This window comes from Rhipicephalus microplus, unplaced genomic scaffold (assembly GCF_043290135.1).
Source record: "Rhipicephalus microplus isolate Deutch F79 unplaced genomic scaffold, USDA_Rmic scaffold_15, whole genome shotgun sequence".
NCBI lineage: Eukaryota > Metazoa > Arthropoda > Arachnida > Ixodida > Ixodidae > Rhipicephalus > Rhipicephalus microplus.
Window position 1 is genome coordinate 2,077,349 of NW_027464588.1, and position 21,851 is coordinate 2,099,199.

Here is a 21,851-nt window from a genome sequence, read left to right on the forward strand (position 1 = left end):
TGAACTGTTGTGAAGCGTAATCAGTCTGTTTTTGCAATGAAGAAACTCGCTTGCAGACGCTGCCTGCATCGGCGTTAGGAGGCAGCGTTGGACTTCCATCAATACCGGTAGCAAAAATCTTGGGCCCATGGCCAAAAGGAAACTACACGCCACTGCTGCGCGTGCAGAAGCGTTTTCTGGACGAATCAGAGATATCCAAAAAGTACCAAACCAAAAAAGAAAACGCACTAGCGTTATTTTTACCGGTATGTTTCACAATATTCTTGCGTTTCACTACAATATCTTTGTGAAAACTTTTGTGAAAACAGTCCAATATTTAAGAGACATGATCACCTTTGTGAACTTTCATGTCTCATGTGGACATTTCAATTTACGTGATTACTTGTGTATTTACAGATTATGTGTGGTGTGGACACATTTCTGTGTAATGTGAACACATTTCTGTACTGAAAAACTTAGGCGCAGTGCGTAGGTGATCTGCTATGTATCTATGTATAGCCTTGTGTGTGTTACCTAATGTGCTTTGTCAAGTTTTGTGCAACAGAAGAGCAGTAGCAGGTGCGATGCACTGGCACCGACCTCTCCTTAAATATATTTAGTTTTTTAAAAAGGGAGAGGGAGTGCGTATGCACGTTGTAGGTGTGAACGCGTGGGGAGGAGGATGCATGAGGAGAGAGAGGGGAGCGAGCGTAGACGAGAGACGCTGGGAGACTCTACGTTGCGAGGTGAGAAAGGGGAGCGTAGGAGAGGATAGAGAGAGGGAGGAGACGTGCAGCGCAGTGAGCGTGGGCACACCGCACACCAGGTTGTGTCCTATGTCCTTACCACCCCAAACAGTTAGATGCTTGGCATCTATAATTCTGTTTGAGGTGATAAGGGCATTGAAGCTATTTCTTACTGACAACACATCTGCAACAAGAACTCTTCTTTGCCGGCCTTGTTTGAAACGGAGTACGCGTTGTGGAGATAGGTTTGCACTAGGCTTGCCTACTAAGCGCAACCGTGTAGGGATGCGACGTCCTCCACTGCCGCTGCGTGCGAAGACTTCGCGGCCGGGTTCGTCGTTTTTTCCGGCACGGCGCAGAAACCATGCACGAGGCAGGATAACAACAACAACGGGTTTATTAACCCAAGATGCAGCACAGTGCGACACTCACGGGCTTGCAGGCCGTATAGGGAACTCCGCAAGACCGAGCAAGTACGCTTGCCTAGGGCACGACTCCCGCACAAGGGCCGAAGTCAAACGCACGAACGAGAAGCCGCCTGCTTAGCAGCGCGTCAACCCCTCGTGAAGGCCTGAGAGCATCTGCCGCGACGAGTGAATCGTCGGGCGCCACACAGCTCGTAGGAGAGGAGGATGTCACGCGCGCTCAAAGGGAACTGGCGCTGCGTTGTGACGTAGGCTCGCGCAGCGCGCCAGCGTAGCGTGCCCAGACATACCAGCGCGGGAAGGAGCCGACGGTTGACTGGCCCAGACCAAGAGGCGCCCTGGCAGCCATCTTGGCGGATGCCGGCGCTTATGCGCGCCCGGGCTACGCTGTCAGCGCGTGCGCGGCAGCTGGGGAACGAGGCGCCAGGTAGGAGGGCGCTCTCGATTCCCACACCCCCCCTCCTAGACCGAGGCCGCCCTAAAGACGCCGTAATAAAAGCATCCACCGACACCGAAAAAACTGAGGTCCAGCTCAGTGCCGTCCACGAGATCGACGGGGGTCCCGGTGTCTTCGTTCGCCGGCGTCTCATGAGGAACCTGGGGCCTCGGGAGGGCGGCAGACACTGCAGCCGCGATGGCCGACTTGAATGAAGAGTCCGTGACGAGCACCAGCACGACCGCCTGAACGGAGTTGGTCGACAGGGCCGGTGGAAGGCCCGGGCCACGCGGCACCGCCGCAGTGGACAGGACCACAGGGTCACCGCCGTATTCACTTGGTGAACCCGCGAACGGAGGTAAGTAGCCTCTTGCACCAGCAGGACACCGCAAACGTCACAGTAGGAGGCCTCAGGAACAGGTGGCATCGAGTCACCTCCGGAAGCGTCGAGCAGGCCCAAAAGGATGCGTCCGCAGAAAGGACGCGAGACGGACTCGGTGTCTAACCCTCACCCAGACTTTGCGTTGCTTGGAACAGCGACGAGTCAGCACGAAGGCGACCGGGGCCTCAGTGCCTTGTTGGAACGTCAACGTAGCGACTTCATGACGAGGCGGGTTCTTGTTAGCCGGGGCCGGGTAGCATTCGACGGAGGCGGCATGGACGCGGCCGGTGCCTGCGGAACGACCGAGCGTGCGGCTGGTCTCCCGGGCTTTTTCTTGGAAGAACGGGTCGTCGAGGAGGACATAACGAAAGCTGGGGTGTCGGTGAAAAGCAGAAACGCAACTGAAGGTGCGGCCCAGAGGCGCGACAGGCTGGCCCAATAAAGAGAGCCTACTCCGTCGGATTGAAGGTTGCGTGAGCCAATAGGGCGCACGCTTCACTTCTCCCGCCGACTGTGCGGAAGGTACCCAGTGAGAAAGTGAGCCACCTGGGAAAGGGCTTTTCTCTCTCGAGCAGCCGGGAGCGCTGGGAACCGGATAGATATTCCGCGCGCAGTGCGTGTAATGGTGTTACCAGGGAGAAAGCTCGCCAGGTAGCCGTTACTGTTGCTGCTGGATGGGCTCTCGCACAGCAGCTATAATCTCCGCTCCCTTACATGGAGGGGATAACGTCCCGCTACACGCCGGGGACGAAAATTAGCCTAAGTGCGCTTTCGCAGGTTGTACCGGTGGCGTGGTTTTGAACCAGCCTTATCCCGGTTTCCCTGCGGTTCGGTGACCGCCTCCCCCTCACCGAAGTCGTTGCGTCCGGCAACGAAAGATTTGAGTTCAGAAACGTTAATTGGACCGCCAGCTGGTCTCCCTTGGGAGTCAGCCAGCTTGTTTACCAGGGGTGACACTTTGGTGTGCACTCGGTATGGGCCCAACCATTTGGCCAAAAGGGAGGCCGAGATGCCTTTGGCGGCGTCCCTCAAGACGTGATTGCGCTTGAGGACGAGATCGCCAACATCGTAACGGTCATCCCGATGCGACCGGTCGTATTGAGCCTTCTGACCAGCTCGCGCTTTTGCCAGGTTGGAACGTGCCATGTCGAGGGCCACCTCCATCCGTGAGCGCAGTTCCACCGCGCAGCCAAACGGACTGATTTTCGCGGCGCTTGCACTGCCACCGCCCCGTAGGACGCGGTAAATGGGGTTACGCAGCTCTCTCCCAAAGTTGAGGAAGGCGGGCATGTACCCTGTCGAGCGAGTGACCGTAGACCGCAAGGAGAAGCCTATCTCGTTGAGACAGGCATCCCAGTCCCTGTGTTGCTGCGCAAAGGCTGTCAGCAAGGGCTTGAGGTTACGTTTGATCTGCTCGGTCGGGTTGGTCTGTGGGTGATACGTGGTTGTTTTATGGTGCTTAATGCCAAAGGCAGCACACGCATCCACAAACACCTTGGCCGTGAAATAGGACGCATTGTACGTGATCAACTCCGCCGGAAAGCCAAAGCAGGTAAAGACCTCGGTCAACTTGTCCCAGCTTGCGCATGTCATTAATTTCCGAAGGGGAAACAGTTCGACCCACTTCGCGAAGTGATCTGTGACAGCCAAAAGAAAAACATGGCCTCTCCGGCTTCTTGGGAAAGGTCCCTTAATGTCGCAGGCCACGACTTGCCAAGGTTGTTGGCTGTCGATCGGCTGCATGAGCCCGGGATGCTTGCCCCCGCCAGGCTTCACGCATTGGCACACGCGGCATGAGCGGGCGTAGTGAAGGGCGTCGCGCTTCATGCCAGGCCAGGTAGTTGAGCGGCACAACTTTTGAAAAGCCTTAAGGCCACTCGCATGTCCGGCTGACCGCGAGTCATGGAGATAACCTAAGGTGGATTTCCTTAGACGGTGGGGTATCACCACCTTGAAAGCCTCTTGGGGAGCTTCTTCAGATGGGACGTACGGCAGGAGAACGCCGTTGCCATCAAACAGGTACGAGTTCAACGTGCCCGCAGCAATACCAGCCTGTGTACGGCACTCGGCGCCGACAGAAATACCAGCTGTCTGTTTGCGCCCGGCGGCTTGACCGCCCCGCTCCACTTGGGAGCTCAGCTCTTTGAGCTCGTCAACGATGTGTTGACAAAACGAATCGTCCTGCTGTGCCTTTAGCAGCTCCTCTCTGCTATATACGATACCGGCGGACGTGACAGGGTCTACCAGGTATACGTCCTCACCCGAGGCTATCGACTCGAAAGTCACTTCGCCATCGAGCTTCGCGCTTTCGACCCTTTGGAGCCAGAGGGCCCGGAATCTACTTAATACGACTGCTCTCGGAAGTGGCGGACACAAGTGCCGGACGCCAAAACGGGGGCACGCGACAAAGCGCCTGCCACGACGTTCGCACTCACTTTCCGGTAGCGCACAACACAGTTGTACCGCTGCAAGGTCAACGCCCAGCGCGCGAGGCGGCCCGAGGGCTCGCGCAAGCGCTTAAGCCAGGTGAGTTCCATGTGGTCCGTTTCCACCACGAATGGCACGCCATCGACATAGCAGTCGAACTTCCGGAGAGCAAAAACTATAGCGAGACATTCCCTTTCTGTGACGCTATAGTTACGCTCGGCGGCGTTAAGTGACCGGCTCGCAAAGGTGACTGGCCGGAGGACGCTGTCGTGCTCCTGAAGGAGTACCGCGCCGATACCCAGGTCGCTCGCGTCCGCTTGGACAACGAACCGTGTAGGGATGCGACGTCCTCCACAGCCGCTGCGTGCGAAGACGCTGCGGCCTGGTTCGTTGACTTCTCCGGCACGGCACAGAAACCACGCATGAGGCAGGATAACAACAACTGGTTTATTAACCCAAGATGCAGCGCAGTGCGACACTCACGGCCTTGCAGGCCGTATAGGGAACTCCGCAAGACCGAGCAAGTACACTTGCCTAGGGCACGACGACTCCCACAAAAGGGCCGAAGTCGAACGCACGAACGAGAAGCCACCTGCTTAGCAACACGTCAACCCCTCGTGAAGGCCTGAGAGCATCTGCCGCGACGAGCGAATTGTCGGACGCAACACAGCTCGTAGGAGAGGAATTTGTCACGCGTGCCCAAAAGGAAAGGGCGCTGCGTTGTGCCGTAGGCCCGCGCAGCACGCCAGCGTAGCGTGCCCGGACATGCCAGCGCGAGAAGGATCCGACGGTTGACTGGCCCAGACCAAGAGGCTACCTGGCAGCCATCTTGGTGGATGCCGTCGCTTATGCGCGCCCGGACTACGCTGCCGGCGCGCGCGCGGCAGCTGGGGAACGAGGCGCCAGGTAGGGGGGTGCTCTCGATTCCCTGAGCGTATAGTTGACGATGATGAAATACTGGCACTGCACCCACACAGAATTAGGTGCAGGGGAGGCACGAGTGTTTAGTGCTGCGGGGTGGAAGAGGAGGAGCGTAGGAAGGAGAGGTAGGGAGAGGGGACACGCACTTTGTTATGTAGTGTGTTTGGGCAAGTGTTGAACGATTTAGAGTACTAGGTACTCTACCGAGCCGACAACTAAAGCCGCAGTGAGCTATGCCGAACCTGCGGGTCAGCAGCCGAGAGTCCAAGATCGTCTACATTTAGAGAGTTGTCAAAGGAGTGGATGAAGAAAAGCTACGAGTTCACCTAGCAGACCTCCACAGATCTGCAATGTGGTGCTTGAGCAGCCGTACGTGTAGTTCTGAGCCAAAATATTCTCTTCTGAAGAGGGTACAAATAGGTCTTGAAAGTTTTAGAGAAAAATATTTTTTATATCAAATTATTTGTTTCGGCGAAAAGAACGTGTCATAAAACGGAAATATGACGCATGAAAACTACGCTTCTTTTCAGTACAAGAGCAGTGCAGGTTAAAAAAATTGGCAGCATATCCACGGAGTGAATGATGGAGAGTGGAGCGAAGCATTCATCCATCCATTCGTTCTTGCTTCCATCCGTCCATGCGTCTGTCAGTGTGACCGTCTATGCGTCCATCCACCCGTCCGTTGATGCGTCTATCCATGCTTCTATCTGTGTGTCCGTTCGTCCATCTATTCAACACTCCAAGTACCACCATCTCGCATCTTTCCAGCATATATTCCCCATATAGAAGCACCGCCATCCAGCGGACATTCTAAGGACTAAACGAGAGGTGGCCCACTCACACTTTCTTACGGCTTGCGCTTCGGGTCTACTTCCCACCTTTAACCATCTCGAGTTCATGGTATATACTAGTTCACTGTATTCATGGCACTGCGGCCCAACGCTCGCTAAACCTTTCTAAAACCAAGGAGGTTACGCCCAGCGAGTATAACGTAGCAACCTTTTCCTGTCAGATAGTGTTCAATGTACATGCCAATGGCTGCTAATGGAAAATGGGACAGGAGAACTCGGTTTTTACTTTCTTACGGCTTGCGCTTCGTATCTACTTCCCACCTTTAACCAGCCCGAGTTCATTCATGGTATATACTAGTTCATTGTATTCATGGCCCTGCGGCTCAACGCTCGCGAAACCTTTCTAAAACTAAGGAGGTTACAGCCAGCAAGTATAACGTAGCAACCCTTTCGTGTCAAATAGTGCTCAATGTACATGCCAATGGCTGCTAATGGGGATCAAAGCGTGCGTGGTAACTAAAATACGAATGCTCCTGTCTCTCATTCCCCATTAGCAGCAATTGGCATGTACATTGACAACTATTTTTTATTGTTTAACAACGCACAAAAGAAATCTCTCACCGGCACTATCTTGGAGGTCAAAATGTTATACTTGTTACACACTACAACGGCTACGAGAGACGAATAAGTGCCGCTATAAGGAGCTTCGCCCCTAAAACGGATTAAGCTTTTTACCGTTGCAGGAGCGATAATGTTTCGCGTGTGCTATGTTCAATGTATGGGCGAACCAATACAAGGGCAGCCGACCAAACGGTTCAAGCGGAAAGGTAGTAATAATAAGTTGTCCTTGAAGCAAAAGAAAAAAAAGAGCTAGATTTCTGTTTGCCCAGTTGGCGACACGGATAAGTTTCTTGTAGGGACTGGGTGATGGTGGATGAAATAATCGCTGCACATTCACGAGGTAAATTATGAGTGGGGCGACGCGGTCAGACGGACGGACTGACGGACGCTTCGCCCCACCCATCTTCATTTGCTCTGTGAATATGCTGCGACACCGTTTTTATTGACATGCAATGAAATGCAACTGGCTACTGTACGACGAAACGGTACATACGACCCTCGGCGTAAGAAGCTTCGCCCCTAAAAAAATAGTAGAAAGTGATAAATAAGGAAGACGGAGCACTCGCCGTACACGAGTTAAGAGGGCGGAGAGAAGAGATAGGAGAGAGGGGGGGCATGATCGAAGAAATTCAAGGGGGGTTGCACCGATCGGCTAGAGCTACACTGGCGTCGGAGGTCACGGACGATACAACGGTTCAGCACGGGATCCACAAAGCGCGTGCCAGTGATGTTCCGTGCAAATAATTTCCCTTCTTCAGTAAGTTTTCGCCTCTCATTTTGAGCCAAAAGAAAAAGGGGAATCTTCGTGATATTGTAGGGAACTTTAAGAATGGCTAAGTTCTCTTATGACGACTCATGACGGTCACAGTGCGCCTTCCCCTTCTGCGTCGGCACTCTCTAATAAACTTGTTCTGAAATAAGTGTTTTTACCACCACCACCATCCCCTGCTGTAATCAGTTCTCGTGCATTCGCCACGCATGGCATAGCCCGTGAGATTTCTTTCTTATATTTACGTAGAGTGATTTCTAGTTCATGTTACACTTGAAACCGACAATGTGCAGTGTATTAACAGTTGAGAAATAATAAAGTCATGATTTTGTTTTTAGTTTATTATTTATAAGTTTATTAAGAGAACTATGGCACTACCACACAAAGCACTCAATAAAGCACAAGAAATCACGTTCAGGCAGCTTCAGACGGGCACATATTTATGCCCTGCGGTGTTGCACAAAATCTTTCTGGACGCACACCCTCACGATGTGTGTGGCTATTGTGACGATACAGCTAGTTTAGCTCCATGTTCTGAGGTTGCCCTCTGGCACCGGGGGCCAGGATCACTAAGGAAGAGTGGGACCAAGCGCTACGCAGCTCGGACCTTGAAGCACAGCTCTGGGCTGTTCATTGGGCCCACGACGCAGTGGAGGTGCAAGGTCTCTCTGTCCCGACGTGGGAGTGGCCTGCTGCGTGCTAAACGCACGCACCGAAGGACCATAATAAACTTTTCATGCATCCACGCTTCTGTTGTGCGGAAGTGGAGGGGCCACTCATGATTTCAAAAGTCGCCAGTACGTCAGACACGTGTAAATATAGTATGTGTGCGCGTGGATGGGGGCAGAAATTAGTACTGTCGTGCAGGGAAATATGCTGAACATTTCGTCAACGTTTGCAGGGGAAAATCGCCGAAATAGAAAATTTCCCTGCCGCTGAATGAGAATTCTTCGGCGTAGTACGGAACATCACTGAGCGCGTCTAAAGCACCGAGGGAACGCTCCAGCCGTCCGCCGTCCCACGATATGGCCATGAAAGTCCCTAAAGAGGGCGCTGGAGGAGGAAAGTCGTGACTTTAACATGACTGGCCTTGTTCAGCCGTGTCTTGTGCACCATCTTCATAAAAATCAGTAAATGACTCGTACCTGCATCCGTGATGTCTTGTCACCAGAGTTGTTTGAAACGTGTTATAAATAAGTGAGTAATTGTAATAAATTACATTTTCTTGTATCACTTATTTGAATCTGTAACGTTTTGGCTCGTTTAGTTGAATTTTATTGTAACATTCCTGTATCTATGACATTATTTATTTCTTGTTTTAGTTATTTATTCATTCATTTATTTATTTCAAAACAGCATACAGCCAGTCCTTCGCATCAGTTCACGTTCCGAAAAAAAATTCAGCAGATCCCACGTACCGCGGAATCGATCTTGTGTGAAGCATGTGGAGGGAAGGAGAATGTTGTACTTTAGCAACGATGCCAACAGGAACATGCGTATTAGCAACACGAGAAGCTGATACGAAGTGCTGGCCCTCGACACTGCTACATAAATCAACTTCAGCGCACGGCAACTAACCACAACTGACGTTAACCCAACGTGACGGCTGTATCAAAGGAACACATATGTAATGTTTACAAAATTGGGTAGGAAGCACTGCTACCACTATTGACGTTTCACGAAAATTACCGTCTGTTCGAAAAGTAGTTCTCAGACCTGCCATAGCTCTGTGGTAAAATGCTTCATTGCCACGCACAATGCTTGGATTTGATTCTAGCTGGGACCCTGACATTTATTCTTTGCATTCGTCGGGCTGACCCTACCGCTGTCGGGTATTTTCTAATAATCGTGCGTTAAAATTGCCCATGTGTGTTCTTGTCGTTCCTGGCTAGATAAGTGTCAATCACCAATGGCACATACCCACATTTCAGCGGCACATACCCGACCATGTCCATGTGCCACTGTCTGGCGGGAAGTGTTTGACAACGTACGTTACGGGATTGTGATGTTATTCATGTCTTGACCAGCGTGTGATATTCGGCAAACCATCTTACTCTTCCATGCTAATTTTGGTTAACGCGAAGTGGTGGTGACCAACCATGAGAGCACCCAAACGTAAGCGGATAGATAGATAGATAGATAGATAGATAGATAGATAGATAGATAGATAGATAGATAGATAGATAGATAGATAGATAGATAGATAGATAGATAGATAGATAGATACGCTTAAAGTCGCTGAGGTTCGTTAAGAAATGCTTCACATTTAAAACTTGTGACCACTGTAGAGAGCCCCGTCCTGTCAGACCAGTCGGGCGGTGCCTACAGACTTTACCTTTTTAGCATTTTCTTGGCTTTCCCTACAACGCCCTCTTTGAGTGCCAGAAACAGTGAAGCGCAAGGGTTTGTGGGGGACGTGGACACTATATCATTGAAGCACTTCTCCACTACAAGTTGGTGCGTGAGGTGTTTCTACGCTTCAACACTCCTCACCCTCTAGCGCATACAATGAGTGAGTGTTTAGTGTACCTTCTTATTGAGAAAACCTAGGAGAGTAGGTGACCGACAACTTGAAAAACAACTTCCGGTAATAGTTACCAACGTGTATAACGATAACACGGAAGCCGCAGTATGCCTCCCAGCCATCGCGCAAGCCTGCATCCTTCCCTGTTCGGTTCTGTTCTGTTCTAACTGTTTTGCTGTGGAGAGGTGTTGAGGTTCACATTGCCTCGGCTACCCCATATCACGTAGTTCTGCAGCAAGAAAAAAAAGAATAATACTGAGCGGTGCCTAAAAATAAACAATCCAAGATAAAAACATGATAGCGCACTGAAACCAGTTGAAATATCATGTCAATACACAGTTTGCTTACAGCACTTCAAACTGTCATAAACTGTTTACACGCACACCTTCCTTTTCTACTGTGAGTATATGCCCTAACACATTTCATATATATCAATCACTGGCTGTCTACCACAGGCCCCCCGCGGTGGTATAGTGGCTAAGGTACTCGGCTGCTGACCCGCAGGTCGCGGGTTTGAATCCCAGCTGCGGCGGCTGCATTTTCGATGGAGGTGAAAATGTTGTAGGCCCGTGTGCTCAGATTTGGGTGCACGTTAAAGAACCCCAGATAGTCTAAATTTCCGGAGCCCTCCACTACGGCGTCTCTCATAATCATATGGTAATTTTGGGACGTTAAACTTCACATATCAATCAATCAATCAATATCACAGGCGCTTATCCAGTACGGTCTCAACTAAAAAGTCTGCCAGGAAGGTGTTCGGCTTTTTCTGAAGATGTATCTGAGGCCATGGCCCGAGTAATTTCTTTAATGTGAGGGGCCATCTGTCCAAACTTGCTAATTTGTTCCTCAATTTTTCTTTTTGATTCGCGTATTTAACGCATTCAAAAAGAATATGGCGAACATTTCTTTCTGCATGACCGCATTTACATTCCGGTGAGTAGGATCGATGTATCTTGTGCAGCAAGCTGTTTGTGTATGCTACTTCCTATCGAATTCTGTGGATTAATGTCCCTAAGCGTCGTGGAATACCTGTAGCTATGAAAACTTTCTCTCTTGCCATGCAGGTCACTGTAGTTTTTTGTAGTTTGAGCACACACGTCTTGTTGCGTTACGCCAACAAATTTTCAAATGAAGGTAGCGCAAAATGAATAATAATCGTATGGGTTTATTGTTCCAAAATCACCGTATGATCATCAGAGACGCCATAGTGGAGGGTTCCGGAAATTTCGACCACCTGGGGTCAAATAACGTGCACCAAAATAGAAGCGCACGGGCATCAGGCATTTTCGCTTCCATCGAAAATGCGGCCGCAATTCCATCCCGTGACGTGCGGGTCAGCAGCCGAGTGACATAGCCGTGGTGGGTTCGTAGCGCAAAAGTAACGAATTACAATTGTGTAACTCCTCATCCACCATGGTATATCAGTGGCTAAGGTGTTTGTCTGCTGACCCAAAGGTCACGGGTACGATCCCGGTCTTGACGGTCACATTTCGATAAAGTCGAAACGGTAGAGGTCGGCGTACTGTGCTATGTCAGTGCACGTTAAATAACCACAGATAGTCAAAATTTCCGGAGCCTGCCACTAAAGTCATCCCTCAATCATACCGTAGTTGTGGGGTGTAAAACCCTAGATATTATTTATATTATGTAACGGCTCAGCTACATTTCCGGGAAAATAATCCCCATTGTTGTCGATTCGGTCTTAAAGAAACTAATTTTATTGCAGTCGGTTGCTTATTTGCTGTAACGTGTACAAGTCTACTTCTCACCGCTAAGTTAGTGGTGAGGTGAAGCACAAATGTCGCTTCCCCCGCTGCAGTTCCTGCAACTATAGACTTACGCCCGTATTTTAGAGTATGGGTAAGTGCTGGACAGTGGCGTAGCCCGGGGGTGGCACGCTGAACCTCTGCCCCTCCCCCCCTCCCTCCTCCACGCCAAATGTTTTTCACAGTATACTGAGCGAAAAATAAATTTCAGGAAGGTGAATGAAAAAAAAAAGACAAAGATGCCGTACAAAAGCACTTTCGTCAATGTGAAAGACCAATTACAAAAACAAGAGCACTTTCCTGGTGCTGTTTACGAGGTTCTGTGTGCGAACTGCCATTGTGTGTACAACGGCAAATTCGGTAACTTGGAGCGACCAGCTGAAGCAGCGCAGTGATGACGTAAAACCTGAGAGGGTATCATCAAACAATCTCGGCGAGCATGCGCAAGCTTCAAATCACGAGATAAACTGGGGCGGGGCACATGTCGTCGCAACCGAACAGGATGACCTGACTTCTAGATTGAATCTGAAAACTTTAACAATATCAACAGGAAAAACAAGATAACGCTCAAGCTAATGTACAGTAATTTGTACCCCGCATATGCAAGGTGTTTAGGCCACGCGCTTTAGACGGCTACAAGATTGAAAGCGTTTTACCCTAAAAAACATCCCGTCACCTCATTTACTAGCTTCTAACTTCGGAAAGTAAGGCGGAGGAGGTGGCCATTGCACTGGCAGTATCCCATCCAAACTCAAAACAAATAGTTACAGACTCTCGAAGAGCCTGCGAGAGCTATCTTGCAGGAGAAATCACTTCATTTACTAATAGATTTTTAAAATTCAGCATCAGAAACCGCGATCCTACCCCAAAACGTCTTATATGGACTCCGGGACATCAGGGTCTACAGGGTAACGAGGCTGCACATGCAGCAGCCTGCGTGCTTACTTCCCGGGAAACTCCCCATTCCCCTGATAGACCTGAACGTCCCACACCTTTATTACGGTTTCGAGAAATCAAAGAATACTACATTGAGCAACGCCGCTTGTATCCCGCACCAGCGAAGGGACTCTCGAAAACGGAGGAGCGCATCCTGCGGCACCTACAGACAAATACGCTGCTCTGTCCAGCCATACTCAAATATTGCGACCCAAAAACAAGTGGGCAGTGCCAGTACTGTGGGGAAGTGGCCAACACTTACCATATGGTCTGGGCCTGCCAAATGAACCCAAAATTAACCCCCTTTCCCAACCCCACCAAAGAGGACTGGGAGACGACCCTACTCAATAGCTCCACACTCGAGGAACAGCGAACTCTAGTCCAGCAGGCTCGGGTGGCAGCCTCGACTAATGACGTCCCGGACTAGGGATGTCAACCAGCCCGGTGGGGATAAGGGCTATCTGGCACAGCCAGCATCAGTAAAGGTTTTTTCCTCCTCCTCTAACTTCGGAACTGAAAGCACGTTCTCAAGTTTTTTTTTGTTTTTCACTGGTAAGCAAAATCTCTCTTTAGTGTTTATGATGAAAGGAGCGCGCGTAAAATAAAAAATGTGTTATCTTTTCTACGTAGCTCAAGAAAACATTTATTGTAATATATTTTGGCAAATAACGTAAGGCAAGTGTGAAATATGAGAGGGCTATTTCTAAAGGGCTTCTTGCCCACCGATGCTATTATGGCACATCGTAGGAAGGAGCCGGAGGTCATCAAGAGTGTATAAACTATTCAAACGCGTAAGTTCGACCTTTCACTTTTATTGCGAACAAGGTTCCCATTTTGGGTGGCGAAATGCCTTCTTTTATATATATATATATATATATATATATATATATATATATATATATATATATATATATATATATATATATATATATATATATATATATATATATAATTTCTTATTTTATTTTGTTCTGGTGAGCGTCTTCATTCTTTTTATTCACTGTTTCTTTCCAACCAGACGGTCATCCATCGAAGCCTTGATTTCATCTACAGATGGTGCTCCCTCCACCCCTCAAAAAAAAAAAAAGTGCCTTCGCCCCTGCTGCTGGAGTTATCTACTTTCTGTACTACTTATAACATTTCAATATGTTGTTATCGCACTGAATGCCCTTGCAGCGAAACTGAATCGTTTTTCTTCAATATGAAGCATTGCACGCGAGTCAGCGCAAATAGGAGGTGGTTGACAAGTTATGCGCGTTGCATACATGAACAAAACATTCCAGATTACACTCTCTTAACTTCATACACAACAAAGGCCTAACGGCGCACATTTATTACACATATACGCACAAAATATTAAGCCTCAACGACAAGTCTACATTGCAAAAAAGAAAAAAAAGCCAGTCATAACCGTGCTCAGTAGTGCTTCCTTAGTTATATATCTTCATTAGAAAAAAGCGCAATAAACATAAAAATGCAGACGTTTTTGCCAAAGCTGTGGCTACTTTGGCCACAAGAAATTCAGATTAGCATTTAATAGGAGGTGCTAGTACTACATTACTTTTCATATATGAGCATAACATAATCACCACCAATCAGAAACCTAGATACAATATCAGTAAATAAAGAAATAAATATTAAGTATTCATTTATTCGCTGCTTTCGAAGGGTTCCAAAATAGGGTGTCCCTTTAAATTCAGGTATATGGTGGGACACATACCATGTACGTATAATGAACACGTTCCACCAAAAGATGCGTAAAGTTGTTCTTGACGTCGTTCGTGACAATTTTACTCTGACTGTCAGGATCAGAGAGCACGCTCGGTAAGAAAATGCTTTCTGTGTGTAATTTTGTTTCAGGCGCAGGGTAAACTGGACTTCGAGACTGTTACAAGAAGACTGGTTTACCTGGAACAAGTAATCAAGGAAACGGGTCGACTCTACCCTCCTGGTCTCACGTGAGCTTTTAATTTCTCTGAGCTTTTATAAAAGGCCCTCGTGTTATCTATCATTCTAACACGAATGAATTTTCATATGCCATAGAATCATTGTGTATTGAACCTTATGTTGTTTGTCCAAATCCTCATGCAAAGCCTCCTGCAGGGGGCTTATGAGGTATAATAAATAAATAAATAAATAAATAAATAAATAAATGGGCTCATCACTCTCCTTTATTATGTACTTTTAGAGCAGCGTTGCGCTAGAAAATCCAAATTTTTTTGTCCATGGCCTTTCAAAATTATTTGTTGCCTCGGTTGAAATATTCGCAATCAATGCGGAATTCTTTTCATCGCTATGTTTGATCAGGAACCAGAAGTTTCGCATTACACACTCGCAAGCTCGAACATTTCTCATTTCGACAAATTCGGCGAGACTTTCGTGATGGAATAACTTCCCCGAACGAATTAGATAGCGTAATAGATCTCGTAAAATGGACTTTCGGGCAAACCCCCTGCGCCGTATTAGTATTTCCAATGGCTATGAATATCATCAAAAATGAAGCATCGAGTTTAACTTTCAATGAGCAGATAAAGTCGCGCAAACTTGCTTTGTGTGCTTTGCACTGTGCCAGCACTGTTAAATCGAGTCCTACGAACGTACCACGATACAGTTTTCTAGGCAATAACATGTAGAGGTTATTCGACGTTCGAAAGCGACGTGAACTGTGCGGCAAATTTTCTGCTGCGATTATTCCTTTAGGATTCTTATATGACTATCGTAAAACGAAGCAGAGGCACCAGAGTACTCGCTCCTGAAGTGCGGGCGCACGCTTTAAAAATGATCCACCGACATGCGTACCTATACAAATTTGTGCGTGAACATTGCGCAGTTTCGTGACGAGGCAAGCCAAAGAAGACTTCACGTACAGGGGTACCCAGTTCAAGGCCGCGACGTGCTTCATGGTGCCGCTATACCAGATCCAGAGGGACCCACGCTTCTGGCCTGACCCTCTGCAGTTCAACCCTGAAAGGTGGGAAAACGTGTTTTGTGTGTGTGTTTTGTGCGAAAGTAATAAATAAATAAACTAATATTTGTTAGCGAAACAAAGTCGCTTTGGTCCTTTTTTTTACATTACCTTATACTATATCTGACCGCATACATTTTGACACTCTTGTGGCCGCGTTTTCTTGGCATATGCCAATACTGGCCGAGCAGGACACGAGTATATGATGAACACGATTCACAGGTTATGAGGAGAATAATACTCACATCCTGCTCCATAGATCGTGAAACTCTTTCTACCTGTAACGCGTGGCACACACTCGCACACCGCAGCCCATAGTTTGTGGGTATGCGCCACAGGCAATTCTGTATTGGTACCAGTGACAGCGAGAATATAGACTTGAAACACAAAAGCGATAGCTTTAAATAGATGGTGCTGCCGAGAATCTTGTTCCGACGTCGCTGACGTTGTCTATGAGCGAACTATACCTATGACAGCAAATAAAATTCGTGGTTTGAGACAGAATCAAAAGCAGGCCGTTTGCATAGCAGTAAAATGCAGGGGCGTAGACAGAAAGTTTTTCTGGTGGGAGGAGGAGGAGGAGGGGCGCCAATGAGATGTGAAGTGGTGGCTGGGGACGCAGATGTGATCGGGTGTCATTTCGAGCTCGATATTTTATGGCGAAAAATTTGTTGGTTGGGAGGGGGTGGGCGAATGGTTTTGAGCAAGCTTGCTTCTGGCTACACCACTGGTCGAACGACCCCAGAGTCGGCCAATCAATCAGACAGCTTCGAAAAAAGAAACCCCATTCTGGTGTTAGCTAATTCGCAGAGTCACTTAAAACATGTAGTGTAGAAACATGTTTGAAACATGTAGTGTAGAAACATGTGAAACATGTAGTGTACATGTTTTAACATGTAGTGTTAAAACATGTAGCGGAAGTGTAGAAAAGCAATGAATGCGTCACATCATGAAAACTGCGTAACAACGAGTACAAAGTGCTCGAGCGTTATTAGAATCAGCGAAAAAGCGTGCTGCTTCGTGTGGAGCTTTGTGAACTCTCGGTGGGTATTTTGCTAACTCGCAGTACAATGAATTTTGACGTACGGTACATACCATTCGGAACTTTACTTACGATAGGCATTATGAAATAGTCTAAAACAAGCAACGATACACGTAAAAACCTTTTTTTTTCTCGCGACACGGTTGAGATGTACAGCGTCAATTTTTATGACAGGAACACTGGAACGCGTGGCCTGCACGCTCTCGCGGCTGCTGGCAACGCGTTTAAGCGGAAGTGAGAGCAACCACAGTTTCTTTTAACGTCATCTCGCGGCGAGGGAAACAATCATTCGTTGATGATCACGGCCTGGCTAGACTCCACCTGCGCGCTCCCTTTTTACGACCTTCGCAACGGGTGTAGTACATGCCTCTCGCCACTCCTTTGAGGGTGGCGCTGCCATCGTCCGCCGCTCCGTACAGCACGCGAACACACGAGATCGGGCGCGCTTCTACACTCAACGCGCCTTCAAAAAACAAGTTGCCTAATTGTTGAAGGCACAAAAATGGTTTGTTTTGACTTCTTATTTGCGCTAGGTGCATCGAGCTGAAGTTTGTTGAAAAATGTGTAAACGTAAGAGCCCGAAATACTTCTATGGAAGCAGGCTTTCTTCTTAATCACTGGTATATCAGTTTTGTACCTCTGCGTCCACGTTCGTTACTTTAACGCAATGCGCTAGGCTGTGATAAGAGCATCACACTTCTACTTTTATAGTGGTTGGCGTGCTTGGAATGGTGTGCCGTTGCGTAGATATCATTTAATCACAATTGCGACTCATAAGCAATGTTGATTGAGACAGAAGCACGTAGACGAGGCTGTCGAAGAGTACCCGGCGTTAAATAGTGGTAAAAAATATGCCTAGTGAGAAAACAGTCAGACCTTCGATTAACGGATGGAAGAGGTTTTTCACAACACGCTCACGTGGTTTGAAAACGTTTGTGAACGACTGTACGTTCGCTTGCGTTTGTGACTGTTTTCAGAACATATGGAGTTGACCTTGGTTGTTTATTTTCTAAAACCAAGTTTTAAGATCATTCTGTCTCGGCAGCCCCAATAAAATAATGTTTTTTATATCAAGCATTGTGACTGTAGACCCCGTATTTCTTATTTATTTATTATACGTTTCAGATAAAAAAAAACGTTGCTGATCCCTCTTTCTAGTCATCGGTATAACAGGAAAGTGAAAAGATTCTTCACACAGGTAGTTGAGCGTTTATTGTCAATTGTTTCGCCTAAAGGGCGAAAGATTGAATGCTACAACAACGAATTGAGAAGTCACGCGAAGAGCCGCAAAGTCAGACCTTCGATTAACGGATGGAAGAGGTTTTTCACAACACGCTCACGTGGTTTGAAAACGTTTGTGAACGACTGTACGTTCGCTTGCGTTTGTGACTGTTTTCAGAACATATGGAGTTGACCTTGGTTGTTTATTTTCTAAAACCGAGTTTTAAGATCATTCTGCCTCGGCAGCCCCAATAAAATAATGTTTTTTTATATCAAGCATTGTGACTGTAGACCCCGTATTTCTTATTTATTTATTATACGTTTCAGATGAAAAAAAAAACGTTGCTGATCCCTCTTTCTAGTCATCGGTATAACACGAAAGTGAAAAGATTCTTCACACAGGTAGTTGAGCTTTTATTGTCAATTGTTTCGCCTAAAGGGCGAAAGATTGAATGCTACAGCAACGAATTGAGAAGTCACGCGAAGAGCCGCAAGCACCTTTAAACTTGCAGTGCGCACTCCAAGCAGAAAGCACGCACAAAACTAGCCCACACAGGACGAGCACGGACTAAAAACTGTCACAGTTCTACACTTAAAGAGCGCTGTTCAAACAAAAAGACGCACAAAACAAACACACAAGTATACACAAGACAAGCGCGAACAACTGTCATAATTCTTGCTTCCTCGTATGTGAGCAGCGTGCTTCTTTCGCAAATGTGGCCGTGGCAGCGAGCAATGTGACCTTTGTGCTTTCCCGAATCAGGAGTCTGATAAGAGCATGTGCAGTAGAGGCCACGCTAAGTGGAGGCGGCGCCCATAGAAAAGCAAGAGACGACAACCTTTAGAGAGCGCCCAACGCAAACCAGTCGCATCATTTCGCACATCATTTCGCAACTGAGGACCCCTCTTAAGGGCGCGTCTGACCAGTTCTCCAGGACAAAAGAAGGTTCATTTCTCTTCATCGCAAAGTACGTGAGCATCTGGCATTGTGCCTCCATCGAAACGCGACCGCCACGAGCGGGGTCAAACCCACGACATTCGGGTCAGCAGCCAATCACCATAAGCACTGTTCCATCAAGGCGGATCGCTTCAGTGCAGTAAATAATGTTCAATAATACATCCAGATGTCTTGAAACTGATGCACCCCGCCCCGCCATGAATCATGGTTCAACAAAACATGCTGCTGGGCGAGTTGGTTTATACTTGGTTGGTAACTATGCTTGCGTACTTACATCACAAGAAAATGGCAGGCATGAACGAGCGCGAACTTACAACTAACCTTACTTTTGTTCGTTGTCAGTAATTACGGCACATCAATAATCATCGCATTATCACACTCTGTAGATTACAATAGGTCACGCGAGATGCTCATTTCACAATCTAGGAAAGAGAACGAGAATTGCCTAACAGAAGCATTACCTTCGCTCTAGGTATAAAAGGCTTCCATTACTTCCCTGGCCGTGCTATCTCGAGGAGAGGTAATGTTTGTGTTAGCCAATATGGAATCCTAAATGCGAGGCATTTCTTAGCGAACTTCGGCGACATTAAGCATATCCAATAATCCATCGACCCATCCACCCACCCATCCATCCGTCCGCTCGACCCTCCATTCATCGACCCACCCACCCAACCATCCGTCCGTCCATATCCGTCCGTCCATATCCACCCGTCCATCCGTTCGTCCGTCCATATCCACCCGTCCATTCGTTCGTCCGTCCATATCCACCCATCCTTCCATCCATCCGTCCATATCCACCCGTCCATCCGTATCCCCCCATCCGTCCGTATCCAACCGTCCGTCCGTATCCAACCGTCCATTCATCCGTCCGTTCGTCTGTATCCACCCGTCCGTCCATATTCATTCATCTGTCCGTCCGTCCATATCCATCCACCCGTCTATCCGTCCGGCCGTCCATTTTCATTCATTCATCCATCCGTCCGTCAATATCCATCCATCCATCCATCCATCCATCCATCCATCCATCCATCCATCCATCCATCCATCCGTCCGTCCGTCCGTCCGCCCGTCCGTCCATCCATCCATCCATCCATCCATCCATCCATCCATCCATCCATCCATCCATCCATCCATCCATCCATCCATGTAGCCGCCTACGACTTGAAGCTCTCCTGGCTCTTTCGGCAATAATAGCGATACCAAATTTAGTATGGTGTAAAATGACTGCATGACGACCCCAACTGACTAGCCATAGGATGATTATAATGATATGTATGTCATGAATGTCATGATTTACATTTCATGGTCTTGCTGCTCTTGCGGTGGTTTCATTCACATGACAAGTTGAAAAACCGGTGTGGTATGACATTAATGCATGGCGAACACAAGTGACAGACCCTAAAGTGAAAATCATGACATCCATATCATGTAATTCATGAGTCATGACTGCACGCCACACTCATGGCGCACTCGAGGTCGTTTCGCTAGCTTCAGATATACCAAATTTGGTATTACGAGACTTGAATGCATGACGAAGGTATATGACGGGTACAAACATTATAGTCATGAGATGCGTGTCATGTTAGAACAGGACTACATGTTGCAATCATGATGCACTTGCTGCCGATTCGCTAGCTTCACATATACCAAATTTGGTGTTACGTGACGTGAATGAAGGGCGAAGGTATGTGACTGGTGCAAACATGATAATCATGAGATGCGTATCATGTAATGCAAACATGTTAATCGTGATATGCGTGTCAAGTATTTCACATACTACCGAAAGGCATGATACCTGTCAGGAAACTCTCAATGTATGAACGAATGAGCGGAAAGAAACATTAAGAGGTCGTTTTGCTCTGTTAGCCAGAATAATTGAAATTAACGAATAATCCTGCCAAGGAAAGCACATAAAATACTATTTGTGATAATTGTTGCATAAATGACAACAAATAATGGTGGATACCAAAAATAACTTGCTGGCGGTAAATATTATTTGACCAATTTACCGAGAGACCCCATAATTCGCGCCCATAAAGAATAAACACGTTAGCAACATTCACATATCATATTTAGTGACGTCAACGTATATTTAGAATGTGACCAATCGTAGGGCGGCAACGTTCAGCGATAAACTTCAGTGTTTTGATGTCTGACGCTTCCAGGTTTGGCTCAAAAAACGAAGCCCACCTGATAAAGGTGGCGTATATGCCTTTCGGCTTGGGTCCGCGAAACTGCGTCGGCAAAAGCATGGCCACGCTCATTCTCAAACTGGCGATGGCGAAGCTGCTGCTCCAGTACCGCCTGGAGCTCGGCCCTTCGCAAATGGTGAGAAGCAACGCTTCGTGGTTTTTTTTCCTTCATATTTCTGTGTCTCTCCTCCCTCTTCTCCTCCTCATTATTAAACACCTTCGTCCGTCTCTCTCCTTCTTTCCATAGCCCCCATCGCGGTGCAACATGTAGGGTAGCAAACCAGTTATCCTCGACTGATTGGCCTTCCTACCTTTCCTTCTTTACGATTCTCTCTCTCCTTCATCTCTATCATCATCATCACGATCGCCATAGTTATCATCATCATCGTTGGTGCTTGACAAATTAAGCCTAATAAATACAAATAGTCTTCGCACATCCTTTGAACTTCCCGAATAAGCTCGGTTTTGTCACGTTTCTCACTACACACACGCAGCAACAATCACAAAAAAACTATAATGAGAAGTACTGACTACGCGTGGATAAAAATATCTTAATAATACCATCTGTAGTTCTACGTGCCAAGCTCTGATGTGGTTTTGAGGCAAGCCTCAGTAGAAGGCTCCAAAAATTTTACCACCTGGTGGTCTTTAATGTTCACTGACGTTGCACAGTGCACGTGAAGCTGTACAGCATTTAGTCTGCACCAAAATGCGACCGCCACGTCCGTCTGAAATCGAACGCGCTACCTT

General features: G+C 47.7%; 1 protein-coding gene across 2 annotated transcripts in view; it reads left to right on the plus strand.

Annotated features, from left to right (window-relative positions):
* Positions 1 to 21,851, plus strand: part of LOC119173747 (cytochrome P450 3A24) — a 108,294-nt gene that overhangs the window by 83,448 nt on the left and 2,995 nt on the right. Inside the window, exons 11-13 of one of the 2 annotated variants that reach the window (XM_075883128.1) lie at positions 14,584 to 14,681; positions 15,554 to 15,694; positions 21,075 to 21,237. In XM_075883128.1, coding sequence (XP_075739243.1) covers positions 14,584 to 14,681; positions 15,554 to 15,694; positions 21,075 to 21,237 — 402 coding nt within the window. The remainder of the gene's footprint in view (positions 1 to 14,583; positions 14,682 to 15,553; positions 15,695 to 21,074; positions 21,238 to 21,851) is intronic. The other variant, XM_075883129.1, reaches the window with a different exon arrangement.